Source organism: Nannospalax galili, unplaced genomic scaffold (genome assembly GCF_000622305.1).
Source record: "Nannospalax galili isolate Female #2095 unplaced genomic scaffold, S.galili_v1.0 scaffold95, whole genome shotgun sequence".
NCBI lineage: Eukaryota > Metazoa > Chordata > Mammalia > Rodentia > Spalacidae > Nannospalax > Nannospalax galili.
In genome coordinates, this window is record NW_008342393.1 from 1,286,145 (window position 1) to 1,300,745 (window position 14,601).

The 14,601-nt window shown below is 42.5% G+C and overlaps 1 protein-coding gene across 2 annotated transcripts; it reads right to left on the reverse strand.

Annotated features, from left to right (window-relative positions):
• Nucleotides 1–578: 578 nt before the first annotated feature.
• Ccdc43 (coiled-coil domain containing 43) lies at nucleotides 579–14,547 on the reverse strand. Of its 2 annotated transcripts, none has more exons than XM_008838203.3 (5): nucleotides 14,299–14,543; nucleotides 9,573–9,660; nucleotides 6,496–6,631; nucleotides 5,239–5,297; nucleotides 579–2,547 (listed from the first exon to the last, which is right to left on the reverse strand). In XM_008838203.3, the coding sequence occupies exons 1-5, from the start codon at nucleotides 14,500–14,502 to the stop codon at nucleotides 2,360–2,362; spliced, it is 675 nt and encodes a 224-aa protein (XP_008836425.1). In that variant the 5' UTR covers nucleotides 14,503–14,543; the 3' UTR covers nucleotides 579–2,359. The 2 variants fall into 2 exon arrangements, with proteins under 2 accessions (XP_008836425.1, XP_029421877.1); XM_029566017.1 differs by lacking the exon at nucleotides 5,239–5,297 and adding an exon at nucleotides 5,912–6,199 and having other exon boundaries at nucleotides 2,411–2,547; nucleotides 14,299–14,547.
• Between the last annotated feature and the right edge of the window lie 54 nt (nucleotides 14,548–14,601).

Genomic DNA, 14,601 nt, shown 5'->3' on the forward strand with positions numbered 1-14,601 from the left:
GACAGTGGCAGGGATAGCAGAGTATGGAGGCTCTAGTGGGAGAGGAAGGCTGTCTACCTGACGAGTTTGTATTCATGCTCAGATGGCGAGGAGCTCAGAAGGTGGGTGACTGTGACCAGTGATAGTCATGTATATAGAGATTAGAAACACATGTGCATCTTAGTGTCAGTTGTGTTAAAAAATGAATTTTTCTGTATGAAACTGTATTTTAACAATAAAATGGAGATCTTTTTTAAAGTTTTAAATGTCATTTAATTTTGTCTTATAGGGTTTAGACAGAATACAATATTGTATAACTATTTAATTCAACTATATACCTAAAAATTTACAGCTAATTTTGAAAGAGATGCATCTTAGCTCTGGAAATTGTTATTGAAAATGTCAATGCTGTTGAAATGAAATGCTTCTTCTAATTATATGGTTATTAAATAAATTTTTTTTAATTTTTTAAAAAAGGTAACCTTTCTGATCTAATCTTTACTTCACAGAAAGAAAAACCTGGAAATTAGAGATTCCAAGAGGTTCTACTTGTAGAATATAGCTCAGAGCTATCAACTCATAAAACACAAAACCATTCCTAAGTTACACACATACTTTATTTCTGAAAAGAACAAGACAGAAGATGACTTAAATAGTTTATTTTTTTTTAAGTGGTTAATTTTTCAAGGTCATGATTGTAGAACAAAGAGGTAACATATCTCCTTTTCCATAACCATGCTTTTTAACTTTCTGCACAAAATTAATTAGCTAATGATATAAAAACAGGTGAGCAAACTGTCTCCAAAGGGCTAGATAGTAAATATTTTAGGTTTTATAGGCTATGTATGGTCTATCATGCAGTCTTTTATAGCCTTTTAAAAATATAAAAACCAGTTCTAATTTGCCCCATACAAAAAACGACTGGGCCAACCCCTGGTATAAAATATGTGTCTTGTAGAGAACCTGCTTCCGGCAGGCTTTTGATAGCTGTTGTCTGAAGTAGAAAGGCTTTATTCACAACTGCACATGGCTTGTGATGCATACTGGAGAGTTTCCACTCACTTCTGAGTCTCCCAAGCAAGTTTCCCATTCACTAGGTTCATAAATTTGTTAACCACCTACTATGTACTCTTAAGTATCTGTGTTAACAAATTTTCCAGTGTTTTTCTTCTAAAAGGGTAATTCCTTCAGTTTCTTTAAATGAGGAATTAAGTCTTAATACTCATGTTGCAGGTCTGTCCAACCTGGGTGGAGGACAGCTATGAGTATGGCCTAACACAAAATCGTAAACTTACTTAAAAAACGTGAAGGTTTTTATTTGCAATTTTAAAAAAGTCATGTTGGACATGACTGTACAGTAAATCAGGGTTAAAACCAAAGAAGACTCAAGGTAATTCATGATTATAAAAAATTAATCTAGTCAGGCCAGCACTCTGAAGGCAGAGGCAAATGGATCTCTGTGAGATTGAGGCCAGCCTGGTCTAAAAAAAAAAAGATTAATCTAGCCTAACAATGATTCCTTATAGTTCATACTGATAATCCTTCTTAAAGTCACAGACTGTGTGAGGAAAAATGGGTAGCTCATTATTTAAAAAGATACTTTCTCCTACCATAGGTTGAAGTTTTTTGTTTTCCTTCAGTGCTGGGAATCGAACCCAAGGCTTTATACATGAGAGGCAAGTACTCAACACTGAACTACATCCCCAGCCCAGCTTGAAACATTTTGTTAAAAATATTCTTAGATCTGTCACATCCCCAAATAATTTCTTCCCACTTTCCTAATTTTGCTGTCATATAACATAAAATCCAGATCCAGGTAGGGCTCTATAGCTGTCAGTCGTAAAAATACCACTATAGTCAGGGATGGTGGTTCATGCCTGTAATCACAGCACTGGGAGGCTGAGGGAAGATTTCCATGAGTTCAAGGCCAGCCAAGATTACAGCATGAAACCCTGTCTCAAAAGCAAAACAAAAAACCCCAGTACATTTAGGGGCACATGTTGCCTCTGAGGCTATTTGTATTTCCTTTTTATCTTAGAAGGGTCATGATTTCTCCAATGAAAGCTTTAACTATTAACTTTCTGAATCCTTTTAAAAGGGAAGACCTTTAAAAAAAAAAAAAAGCCAAAGAGCATAGAACTTCAGTATTAAAATATAAAGGTTACCCCAATTCCAGATCTTTGGTACAGACACTGACTATAAGTGATTGCCCACACCACCAAGCCATGGCACATTTGTTAGAAGTGATTGTGATTTTCCTTTTGACTGTAATAAAAAAGGGGGAAAAGCTTGGGAAGGTCTGGGAGATGCAACAGTCTCTCATTTCTCTTAAATACACATAGGCTCTATCAGTCCACAGACAGCATGGAGTGGGCTGAGGTTATCGCTTTCGCTCCCCTCTCTGTGTCCTTTTCTTTTCCTTTTCCTTGCGCTCCTGCTTGGCTAGTTTGTCCCTCTCCCTCTGTAGCTTGTCCTGTTCCTTCTTCCTTTGGGACTCATCCCGAAGTGAGTCTCGCTCCAGTTTCCGAGCATTGAGAACATCTTCCACGTTGGTGTTTCGGAACAGGGCTACGGGTGAGTTAAGGGATTAAGGTAAGAGTCACAGGCTAGGACTCCTGCTCCTTCCTCCTTCTGGTGGCCCCATCTCCACATGGAGAGCCCTAAATGCTCTCTAGCTATTCCTGGTCTTAAAAATGAATCCTGGCATGAGGGGGTGGCTGGAGAGATGGCTCGGCGGTTCAGAGCACTGGCTACTCTTGCAGAGGGCCTGGGTTCTGGGTTCAATTCTCACCACCCACATAACAGCTGACAACCATCCAATGCCCTCTTCTGACCTCTGTGGGTACTGCACAGCATAGGTGTACTTACATTCATGCAGGCAATATACACATAAAATAAAAAAATTTTTTTTAAAAAAAAGTATCAATGTGACTGGCGAAATGCTTAAGTACTTGGCACTATTAAAAAGCTTTAAAATGAGGCTGGGTATGGTGGTGCATGCCTTTAATAGGATTAATTAATTAATTGCACTTCCAGGTCAGCCAGGGCTATAGGGAGACCCTGTCTTTAAAAAAAAAAGGCTTAAGCTGGGGTGGTGCATGCCTTTAGTCCCAGCACTCTGGAGGCAGAGGCAGGTGGATCTCTGTGAGTTTGAGACCAGCCTGGTCTACATATTGAGTTCCAGGCCAGATGGGGCTACAGGGAGATCTTGTCTCAAAAGGCTTGTGAAATGGCTCCAGCCCTTAAAGGTTAAAGCTAACCACCGAAACACCAAGTATGAAAATAGTTAAGGGTTATTCTTACTGAATTTTATTAATTTGATCCTCCCCCCCAGGCTACTAAACATAATGAAAACCATGTTATACTGTAAACGCTGAATTTATTAAACATGTTTAACAACAGAAAATAAGCAGGCAAAAACTTTATTCCTTATTTCCTTTAACTTTAAAAACAAAACCAGACAAGCTCCTCTATACTCTTTGTTTTATTTTATTTATTTATTTTTTGGTCTTTTTGAGACAGGGTTTCCCTGTAGCCTGGCTTATACTCATTTTTTAAAAAAGATTTATTTTTATGTGTATGAGTGTTTTGCTTCCCTGTATCTTTGTGTACCACAGGCGTGCACTGCCCATGGAGGCCAAAAAAGGTTGTTGGATCCCTTGGAACTGGAGTTACCGATGGTTGTTAGGCACCATGTGGGTAACAGAGAACCAAACCCAGGTCCTCTACAAAAGCAGCCAGTGCTCTTAATTGTCAAGCCATCTCTCCAGCCCCCTCTATACTCTTAAAAAAAGAATTTTCTGGGCTAGAGAGATGGCTCAGAAGCTAAGAGCACTAGCTGCTCTTGTAGAGGACCTGGGTTCGAGTCCCAGTACCCACATGGTGCCTAACAACCAACCGTCTGAAACCCGAGTTCCAGGGGATCCCACACCCTCTCCTGACCTCCACAAGGCATTGAATGGCACAGGTGTACTTATATACATGCAGACAAGACACTCATACACATAAAAATATTTTTTAAAAAAACAAAAAACCCCAAGACTTTTCTACTTTATACTATAAAATAAATGAGTCTCAAGCTAGGGAGACAGGTCAGTGGCAAAGCACTTGTCTAAGCACACAGAAAGCCCTGGGTTCAATCTCTGGCACCAAAAATGAGTCCCTCAAATATCCCTTTCACTGAAAATCCACCATACCGCTCACCTGAGGTGATTTCTAAACCTACCTTCAATAGGAAACTTCTCAGAGTGACCTGTTAGTGGGGACCTTCCTCAATACACATTTCAATTTTGGTATTTTTAGCTTCAAGAATTCAGTCTTTTGTGTTCTCTTTCCAAAAGATTACAAAGTTTTTTAGAACAAAGTTTTATTATTTACACAGTCCTGGGCAACTCAGAGCTGCAGGAAGTACAGCTTATTTCCTCTTAGAAATCCTCCCCTAGTTGGATGTGGTGGCACATGACTGTGCTCACAATACTTAGTAAGTAAAGGCTAGAGAAAAGGAGTTCAAGGATAGCTCCAGCTACATAACAAGTTCCAGTTTAGACTTGGGCTACATGAGACTGTCTCAAACAAAATCAGGCCAGGCATGGTGGCACATGCCTTTAATCCCAGCACTCGGGAGGTAAAGGCAGGCGGATCTCTGTGAGTTCAAGGCCAGCCTGGTCTACATAGTGAGTTCCAGGATAGCTGGGGCTACAGGGAGACCCTGTCTCAAAAAGACAAAAAAAAAAAATCAAACAACAAAAACACCTCCTCCAGGCTGGAGAGATGGCTCAGTGGTTAAAAGCACTGACTGCTCTTGCAGAGGACCCTGGTTTGGTTCCCAGCACCTATATACTGGCTAACACAATCTGTAACTCCAGATCCAGGGGATCTGATGCCCTCTTCAGGCTTCCATGGGCACTGCATGACATGGGTGCATATACATACATGCAGGCAAGATATTCATACACATAAAAATAAATTTTTAAACAAACCTCCTTGCTAGGTATGGTGCATGCCTGTAATCCTAGCATTTGGAGGGAGAGGCAGGATAAGGTGTTCAAAGTCATTCTGGCTATGTAGCAGGTTAGAGATCAGCCTCATACTTGTTAACTTGTCTTCTTTGGGGGAAGGGCCCAAGGTGACTATCTAGGGCTCCCAATGTTGGCATGGCATGACTTCCTTAAAGATAAAGGGAGCCCTTAGCAGTGACAGCAAAACAAATCTCCAGGAGAGCTCTGTAGGAAAACAGATGGGGACACAGAAAGAGGATACATTTGTCAGAACCGAGGTTCACTGTGGAGGCACCGGAACCATCTTTCTCATCTGCTTCAGTGAGTGGTGTTAAGGAAAATCAGATGGCAAACAAGGCTTCACACGTCTCAAAATGGGTTTGAAAAGCATCCAATAGACATGGGTAGGAAAAGCACTCACAAGAGAGGGCGAACAGGGTCACAGGAGTGAAAGGAAACCCAGGAGACTCATCTTTGCTTTAGGGGAAAGTCTCAAGCTAGAACATCCTGTTTATTCTTAGAGGTTAAAAAGAACTTCAGTTGCTGGATAGACTGCCACATTACCTAAAACCTGGGGGACACTGAGATGAACTCTCAAACAGTATAGCTCAAAGCCAGGCTCTGCCTGATAGGAAGTTCCAGGTCACCACAGGTTACATGAGCCTGTCACAAACACATACATGTAATTCTCAGAGCCCTCAGGAACCTGATGTGAGAAATATACATTCTAGAGTGCAATCTCAAACCTACTCTATCAGAACTTCTGGGGTAAAGGACAGAAATCTGTATTTTAACCCATCTTCTGGAGAACTAGTGCTTTGAAAGTTCCCTTTAGAAGAGAGAAGGGTGATACCACACACCTCAGATAAAAGCCTCTGTGACAGTTACTCCAGATTGTCACTTTGATGAGATTTAGAACAACCACAGAAACAAACCTCTGGGAATGTCTTCAAGAGTTTCTAGATGAGTTGACTTTAAATGTGGGCAGCACCGTTCCTTGGGCCAGGGCCCTGGACTGAATCAAAAGGAGAAAGCGAGCTGAGCCCCAGCCTCTCGCTGCTTCCTGACTGTAGATGAGATGTGACCAGCTGTCCCCTGCTCCTGCCACCATGCCTTCCTCACCACTGGACTCAATCAATTCAGACTGTAAGCTGAAAGAAACATTTCTTCCTTTTAAGTTGCTTCCTGTCCAGTGTTTGGTTACAGCAATGAGAGAAGTAAAAGTGTCACACAAAGTCAAGGAATCATGACACTTTCTAGTTCTAGAATCAACCAACGCTCCATTAAGGCATTATTTTACAGTAAAAATTTCAGGCATACAGCAATTATATTTTGAAGATGTTGTGCTGTGTCAAGTTTTCCAACATCATTTCTCATACCTACAAAGGCCCAAAATCACCGCCATTTTGAAAGAGAAAATTAAGCTGTGAGGGGGACTGCAACCGCACAGAAGTCCTGTCAACAGTCAAGCATCTCAGCTGGAGCTTCATGGACAGTGCTGAGACTCCAAAAAGGATATTCCTCTTCGTCTGTCACATCAGCATACTGGGCCAGCAGGGCCGCTTTTCTCTGCTTCTCCTCTTCTGACACCATCCTGGGCTTTACCACAATCTGGGCCTGCTTCTCAATTAGGGTGGCAATGGCCTGAACTTCATCTGGGAGATGGTGGGAGGGATAAGAATGATGCATGAGTGAAAACAAGTTCACCAATCACTGGTCCATCTATCCAAGTGTTTGCACTAACGACACGAGCACCTGCTGTTCCCTTAAAGCCCTGGGGTTCAAAAATCAAGCTTCAGGGGTCACTAAGGAAACCAAGGTAAGGCTATGCAAGTAGACATCTGGTCTTGCTTTAAATTACGTTTATTTATTATTTATTTGGGGGGCACACCACGGCGCATGTGTAGAAAGGTAACAATTTTGGGAAGTTGGTTCTCTTCTACTTTTAATTTTTTTTTTTTTAATTTTATGTGTATGCCTGTATTGCATGCATGTCAGTAAGCGCACCCATGTTGTGCAGTGCCCACAGAGGACAGAAGAGGTTGTCAGATCCCCTGGAACTGGAGTTACGGACAGTTGTTAGCAGCCATGTGGGTGCTGGGATTCAAAACAGGATCTTCTGCAAGAAAAACCAGTGTTCCTAACTGCTGAGCCATCTCTCCAACCCCTTTTTGGGTATTTGTGAGACAGGGTCTCCTTGTAGTCCCATCTGTGTAACCTGGAATGTAGACCAGGTTGGCCTCAAACTCACAGAGATCTGCCTGCCTCTGCCATCCAAGTGCTGGAACTAAAGGTGTGAGACACCACGCCCAGCTCTCTCCTACTTTTATGTGAGTGTTACAGATGGAACTCAGGTTGCAGGCCTGTGCAGAAAAGCATTTTTACCTGTTGAGTCATCTTGTCTGCCCCAGAGGAACTTTTTAAAAACACTAACGCCTGGGGCTAGAGAGATGGCACAGCAGTTATAAGAGCACACACTGCTCTTGAAAAAAGCAAAACCCCAAGTTAGTTCCCAGCACCCAGGCCAGACGACACAACTGCCTGTAACTCCAGCTCCAGACGGATCCGATGCCTATGGCCTCCTCAGGCACCTGTACTCTCATGCACATAAGCCATATACAGACACATACACATAATAAAAACTGAAAAATAAATCTTAGAAAAACAAATCAACCCATATATACCAAGTGATTCTACAACATAGTCAAGACTGGGAACTAACTATATAATTTAGACCAAATTCTCTACAAGTTTGGCTTCTATGTTTTGAGTTTTCTATAGCTAACTTACCATCCTCATGAGCATATACGCTCCTTCCTCTTTCACTTCCAAGGGTGAAGGATTTAGTCAAATAAAGCAAAATCTCAAGCATAATTTGTGCTATCAAGTGAGAATGGGGAAAAGGTGGATGGGCTGTTGAGATGACTCAGCAGGAAAAGGGTCCTACCACCAAGTTTGAGCCCCGGGCCCCATATGGTGGAAGGAGAGAACCAACTCCCAAAAGCTGTCCTCTGCCCTCCACATGCATGCCATGGCACACTCATGCCCTATGATGGTTTGAATAAGAATGTCCCCCATAAGCTCCAAGTATTTTGACATTTTTGTCCCCAGTTGGTGGTGCTGTTTTGTGAGGTCCTAGAAGGTGTGGCCATGTTGAAGGAAGCACGTCACTGGGGGCGGGCTTAGAGAGTTCTTAAGCCTTGCCGGATCTCCAGTTGCGGCTCTCTTGCTTCCTGTGCCTGCTTGAAGATGTGAGTGCTCTGCTTTCTGCTACTCCTCCAGCCACCTGCCACCATGCCTCCCTGCCATGACGGACTGTAATTCCCCTGGAACCATAAGCACAAATAAACTCTTCCTTCTATAATTTGCTTTGGTCAGTGTTTCTATCACAGCAACAGAAAAGTGATTAATACATACTCAGACACATACATATACACACATGTACACAAAATAAATATAAATAAAAATACAGAAAACATTTTTAAAAGATGGGAAGTAGGACTGGAGTGATGGCTCAGTGGTTAAGAGCTCTGGCTGCTCTTACAGAGGACCTGGGTTCAATTCCCAGCACCCACACGGCAGCTAACAACCATCTGCAACTCCAGTTCCAGGGGACTGGATGCTCTCTTCTGTCCTCCGTGGGCACTACATGACACAGGTGCACTCATACACACAAAATAAAATAAAAATAAATAAATCCCCCCCCCAAATTTTTTTAAGTGGGAAGTGAGAAAGTATCACTGACCCTACACCTGTACTCAAATCTACAAGAGACATGAGACTGGGGGGAAAAGTAAAACTAAAATGAAGCAGGTATGAGTGAGGGGCTGCAGCCAGAGGAGAAGGAATTCAAGCCAGCCTGGCTATACAAAGAAACTTGTTTCAAAAAAACAATGAAAGAAGAAACAAAGAAACACACACCACAGTGAATATCATTGTGGTCAGGCTGGAAGGGAAAGATACAAAAGGAAAAGGAAAATCAATGTTAAAGAAAAACTAAAGCAAGATGCTGGGTGTTTCCTAATGGAATTTATCTTAGGAAGGATGAGTATCCAAAAGAGAAAAGGAAACATTCACTCTTCAATAGCTGTACAGGGACAAGCCCTAGAGTTTAGACACAGAAAGACTAACTCCAGGGCCAGAGAGATGGCTCAGCGTAAAGGCACTTGCTCCCAAGCCTTTCAACCTAAGTGCAATCCCTCCCAGGCCCCACATGGTAGAAAGAGAGAACCAATTCCTACAAGTTGTCCTCTGACTTATATATATATATATATATATATATATATGTATATTACTCTTATGCGCGCACACACACACACACACACATTTAAGGGCTGAAGAGATGGCTCACTGGTTAAGAGCACTGGTTGTTTTTGCAGGAGACCTGGGTTTGAATCCTAGCACCCACATGGCAGCTAACAATCCACTGTAACTCCAGTTTCAAGGGATCCTGACACCGCCCCCTTTTGTCCTTATAGACACAGCATGACACAGGTGCACTTAAATACATACAAACATAACACTCAAACACGTTAAAAAAAAAAGAATGTTACAAATAAATGTTTTGCTTTTTTTTTTTTTAAAGGGCAACTCTACCTTCCTTCTTCATTTTGGTGACGACATTTTGTGTTTCTGACCATCGTTCCACAATTTCCTTGCAGATATCAAGGAGGGAATCTTCTTCCTAGTTGGAAAAGGTGCACCAATTAATTTCCCAAGAAAGTCCTCAGAAATGGCAACCTAAAAGAGTCTATGCAGAGGGCACTGCTCTCCCCACTAGAGAAGAAATCCTGGGAAGGGTTTAGGTGCTGCAGAAGAGGGTCCGTTCTCATCCAAGATTTGGGAATCACACTTGCTGCGTCAAGAGTACCCACTCACTCCATCCTGCCCGACTCAGAGCGGCCCTCCTCATGCTTTCATTTTAAAGAAGAAAAATGTTTTATTTTCAAATTGATAAACAATTATATATAGTATATTCATAGAACACAATACACTAAGTCTATTTTTTTATATTTGTGTGTGTGTGTGTGTGTTATGCACACTATGGCACATGTGTGGAAGTCAGAGGAAAACTTGTGGGAGTCGGTTCTCTCTTTCCACCATGTGGGTCCTGGGGATCAAACTTAGGCGGCAAGGCCTTTACCTGCTAAGTCATCTTACTGGCCCAATACTAGTTGATACTGTGGAATGATTAAATCAATATAACAAGTTCCTTATTTCTCTATTTACTAGTTTCTTGTGGGGAAACACTTAAATCTACTCTTAGCAACTGTGAAACAAACAATAATTTGTCATTACATTGTTATTTATGATAGTCTTAACAAATTATGGTGAAAGTTTATTACCCACTTTCCCTTCCCCAATTCTTTCTTCGTTTTTGTTTTTGTTGAGTAAAAACTTGTTGCCTAGGTCAAAACTTTCCCTTGTTTTGTTGGTTTGGTATTTTTTTTTTTGTAGCCCAGGCTGCCCTCAAGCAGCTAAGGTTAGCCTTGAACCACTTGATTCTCCTGCCTCTACCCAAGTGCTGGGATTAAAGGCATGCACCATCACTCCAAGCTTGTTTTGTTGGGGTTTGTTTGTTTGTTTTTTTGGTTTTTTTTTTTTTTTTGGTTTTTTTTTTTTTTTTGGTTTTTTATCTTCTTGAGACAGGGTCTCCCTGTAGCCCCAGCTGTCCTGGAACTCACTATGTAGACCAGGCTGGCCTTGAACTCACAGAGATCCTCCTGCCTCTGCCTCCCAAGGGCTGGGATTAAAGGCATGTGCCACCATGCCCGACTGTTTCGTTGGTTTCTAAGATATGTCTCACACTCTGTAGCCCAGTCTGACCTTGAATTTTCAGCAATCATCCTGCCTTTGCCTCCCAAGTACTAGGATTACTATATACACCACTATTCCAGCTCAAGTTCTTAACTATTGGACACCATCTCCCAAGGGAAAGTGAGAATCAGAACACAGACTTTTCATAGATATTCTTCTTTTGTATCAACAAAAACTTCCCTTTTCCACCTGCATTCTTTTAGCAGATGTGCTAGATATACAGAACTTCTTTGGTTCAGAGTTCCAATAACTTATGGAGTACATACCCCAACAGGAAAAGAAAAATAGTATTAGATAAGGAGGAGAGACTCAAAAGAAAAAGGAGAACCCGGGAGACAAACCAGCTTGTTCTCATCTCCTCACCTAAACCAAAGGAGTTCATTATTTCATGCATTCCTCCAGGGTGTGCCTGCCATATTCAAGGCATGAAGGTGAGAACTAAGAGATGGATTAAAAATTGTGCCTGCCTTCTTGACTCTAAAAAGTTAGAAGGCAGCACATTAACAGCTGCCATAAACACACCCTGGATATCCCACCTGAAACTCCAATCTATACCTACATTTCTGATCAACTCCCGTTGCACCCTTTTCAAATCCAGAACTTACCACTTTCTAACACAATATACTCATTTAGTGGTAAGGCTTCTCTCTTCTAGAATGGAACCCCATGATAGTGGGGATTTCTGACTGTTTTGTTCCTGCAAGCATTATGAACAGTGTCAGGAAGGAATTCCATCAACAAAAAACAAACATAATGCATCATCAGTCAAGCCATGCACATGCTACTGGAGGGAACAGGGTGAGAGAATGCTTTTATTTAGTCCTGATTGTATACTACCACCTTAATAGTACCTCAAATTCTTGGTAACAAATTTCATAATTCCTAACGGTGAATTGTAGTTCAGTCTGGTGACTGGCTATACTTTTTGTTTTGTCTAGAAAGGGATTCACTACAAAAGTCAAGGGCCTCTAGCTGTCAAACAGAACTATAAATTCTGTGTTTAATATAGACCATATTCTTTGGTCCTTTTTGCTCTGTAAAAAAATGTTCTCCACTGCTTTATGAACAGGACTCCTGCCTTAGTATATGATTCCTGGAAATTCTTCCCACAGTCAGTTTACATATAGATGGGAGTCAGAATTCTAACTATGAGAAATTAAACATGGTGTGAAAGTTGGACAGAGTAAAGGAAATCACCCTTTTGTCTTTTGCAGTTTAAGCAACAAGAGACAGAGACAGAGAACCAAATACGTCTCCATTTAATTTTGCCTCTTTTACCAGGAGCCTGTTAAGAATCTGAAGCATGGCCAGGCGTGATGCAGGTGGATCTCTGTGAGTTCAAGGCAAGCCTAGTCTACAGAGTGAGTTCCAGGCCAGCTGGGGATACAAGGAGACCCTGTCTCAAAAAGACCAAAAAAAAAAGAGCAAACATATGCTTCTCTTTATCAATAGACACAATGCTCCATCAAAGACAAAGGGAAAAGACTAGCTAAAGAGCTAGTACTAAGAAGCATCACAGTTATTTTTTTATTATTTTTTTTATTTTATGTGTATGGGTGTATTGCCTGCATGTATGTGAGTGTACCCGTGTCATGCAATGCCACGGAGGTCAGAAGAGGGCTTCAGACTCCCCTGGAACTGGAGTTAAGTACAGTTCATAGCCACCATGTGGGTGCTGGGAATCGAACCCGGGGCCTCTGCAAGAGCGGTCAGTACTCTTAACCACTGAGCCATCTCTTCAGCCCACATCACAGTTATTTTACCAACTTCCTCACCAACTCCTTAGAAACCTCCTAGCTGCAAATACAAATGAAAATTCCTTACCAAGTCTTATGCCTCCTCTAATCTTCAATTCAGGATCCAAGGAAAGAATTTACTCTGTTGTATTCCCACAGAACTTCTAAGCTGCCTCACAAGACATATTAAAGCTTTTCCATTTATAGACCAAGAGGTTCTTGCCAAAGGGATCAGGGACAGCTGCACCGGTGTTATATTTTAAGCGTGTGTTCAATGAACTGTACTTGAGTATGAACCTAGCATGTGTCCCATATCCAAGAATTATTTTTGGATTGAACTGATATCTGTGTTCATCATACCTTTTGATTCTAACAGTCCCTGAAAACTGACTTTAAGGACAACAAATGAACCCATTCTCCAAACCTTTGATATAGTTTGGTTTCCAAGCACTCCCCTAAATGAGGGTAAAGACAACTGTTTCTACAATATTTAGTGAGGATGCAAGTAAATTTTACTTTTGAGTCTGCTGTATTTAAAAGGAAACGCTTTGCAGGACAGTCACAGACAACACATGTAACCAATCTAATCTATAGTAGCCAATGAATTAACTCTGTTGGGAGCCAGACAAGTAGAGACGCCCCACAAATGATCAGATGATCAGATTGGAAAAGTGGTAATCTTGGTCACTTGCTAAATAAACACAACTTTAAAGTACACATTTCTGAATTCATAAATCTCCCCTTTTTGTTGTTGTTTTGTTTTGATGGGGGTCTGGATTTGTAAGCTCGGGCTGGCCTTGAACTTGCTATCCTCCTGCCTCAGTTTCCCAAGTGCTGGGATTACAGACATGCATCATGCCACAGCCAGCATGAATCTGCTTCTAAGAGGCTAAATACCAAATTTGTTTTTCTGATCTTAACATCAATAATTACTGAATTGCTTACCAGGTGTGGTGGCCCATGCAGTTAATACCAGCACTTGAGAGGCAGAGGCGGGCAAAGTTCTGCGACATGGAGGCCAACCTGGTCTATAACAGTGAGTTCCAGACCAGCTGGGACTACTAGGAGACCCTGTCCCCAAAAAACAAAGGAAAAAAAAATTACTGAATTTTTAAATATTTGCTTCAATTATGCCCACCATGAAGGGGCCTCCACCACCAGCTTAACCTTTTTGGAACTGCAACCTGTGAAATAGGAACCAAGAGGGAATTCCTATAGGTGGTGGTGTGGTGAGAGAGGGTGAGAGAGAGAGAGAGAGACAGAGACAGAGAGACAGAGACAGAGAGAGAGCGTCCTGGGACTTCCCTCCTAAAGGGCAGACATCTTTGCAAACGGGAGACAGAGACAGAGAGGGAGAGAGGGAGAGACAGAGACAGACAGACAGAGAGACAGAGAGAGAGCGCCTTCCCTCCTAAGGGGCAGCCATCTTTGCAAACGGATGGGGATGTAATCAGTAGTTAGAAGTTTATGATAAAACTCTATTTAAACATTTCAGTGTCTTCAGAACACTTTCCAACTCACCCAAAGGCATCCCAGGGGACCTTGTTCCCAGGAAGAAGGGCAGATCATTCCTCTCTATGCACCTGCAACTTTCAGGCTTCCCAAAATCCGGGTCAGGAGCAACATACTTCTCCCTGGCCCCAGAGCTCGGATTACGCTTCTTCCGTGTGAGCCCCCTAAACTGCGGTGACAGCCACAGAAGTGGGCTGCGAAGTAGCGACAGTTGTACTCAGACCTCAGGTTCACCGAGTGTGTCCGGGGCTACTCACCAGGAACGCAGAGAGGATGCCCTGCAGAGCGTCCAGCTTCTCCTCCTCCTCCTCCTCCTGCAGGACACCAAGGATGTAGGCGCCGTAAACCGCTCGGTCTACTCCCAGGGCGTCCAGCCGCTGGTCCAGCCAGGACCCAAAACCCCCGCCATCACCCTCGCCTTCGCTGGAGGCCGCGGCCGTCACTCCGCTGGGCGCCGCCATGTTGGCTCAGGGTCCTATGGACCCAGAGCGTCTACCGCAGTGCCTGACGGGCCGCGCGGCGCGGGCCCAGTACGCATGCTTGGAGAGACGGAGCACTGC

Excerpts from the sequence above, each read along its gene's own strand:
- Ccdc43 (XM_029566017.1), bottom strand. The coding sequence starts at position 14,502 with ATGGCGGCGCCCAGCGGAGTGACGGCCGCGGCCTCCAGCGAAGGCGAG. Across the intron at positions 9,661-14,298 it reads GCATCCTCTCTGCGTTCCTG|GAAGAAGATTCCCTCCTTGA; the intron begins GTGAGTAGCCCC and ends TTTTCCAACTAG. Across the intron at positions 6,200-6,495 it reads GATGTGACAGACGAAGAGGA|TTTTACTTCTCTCATTGCTG; the intron begins ATATCCTTTTTG and ends TTTGTGTGACAC.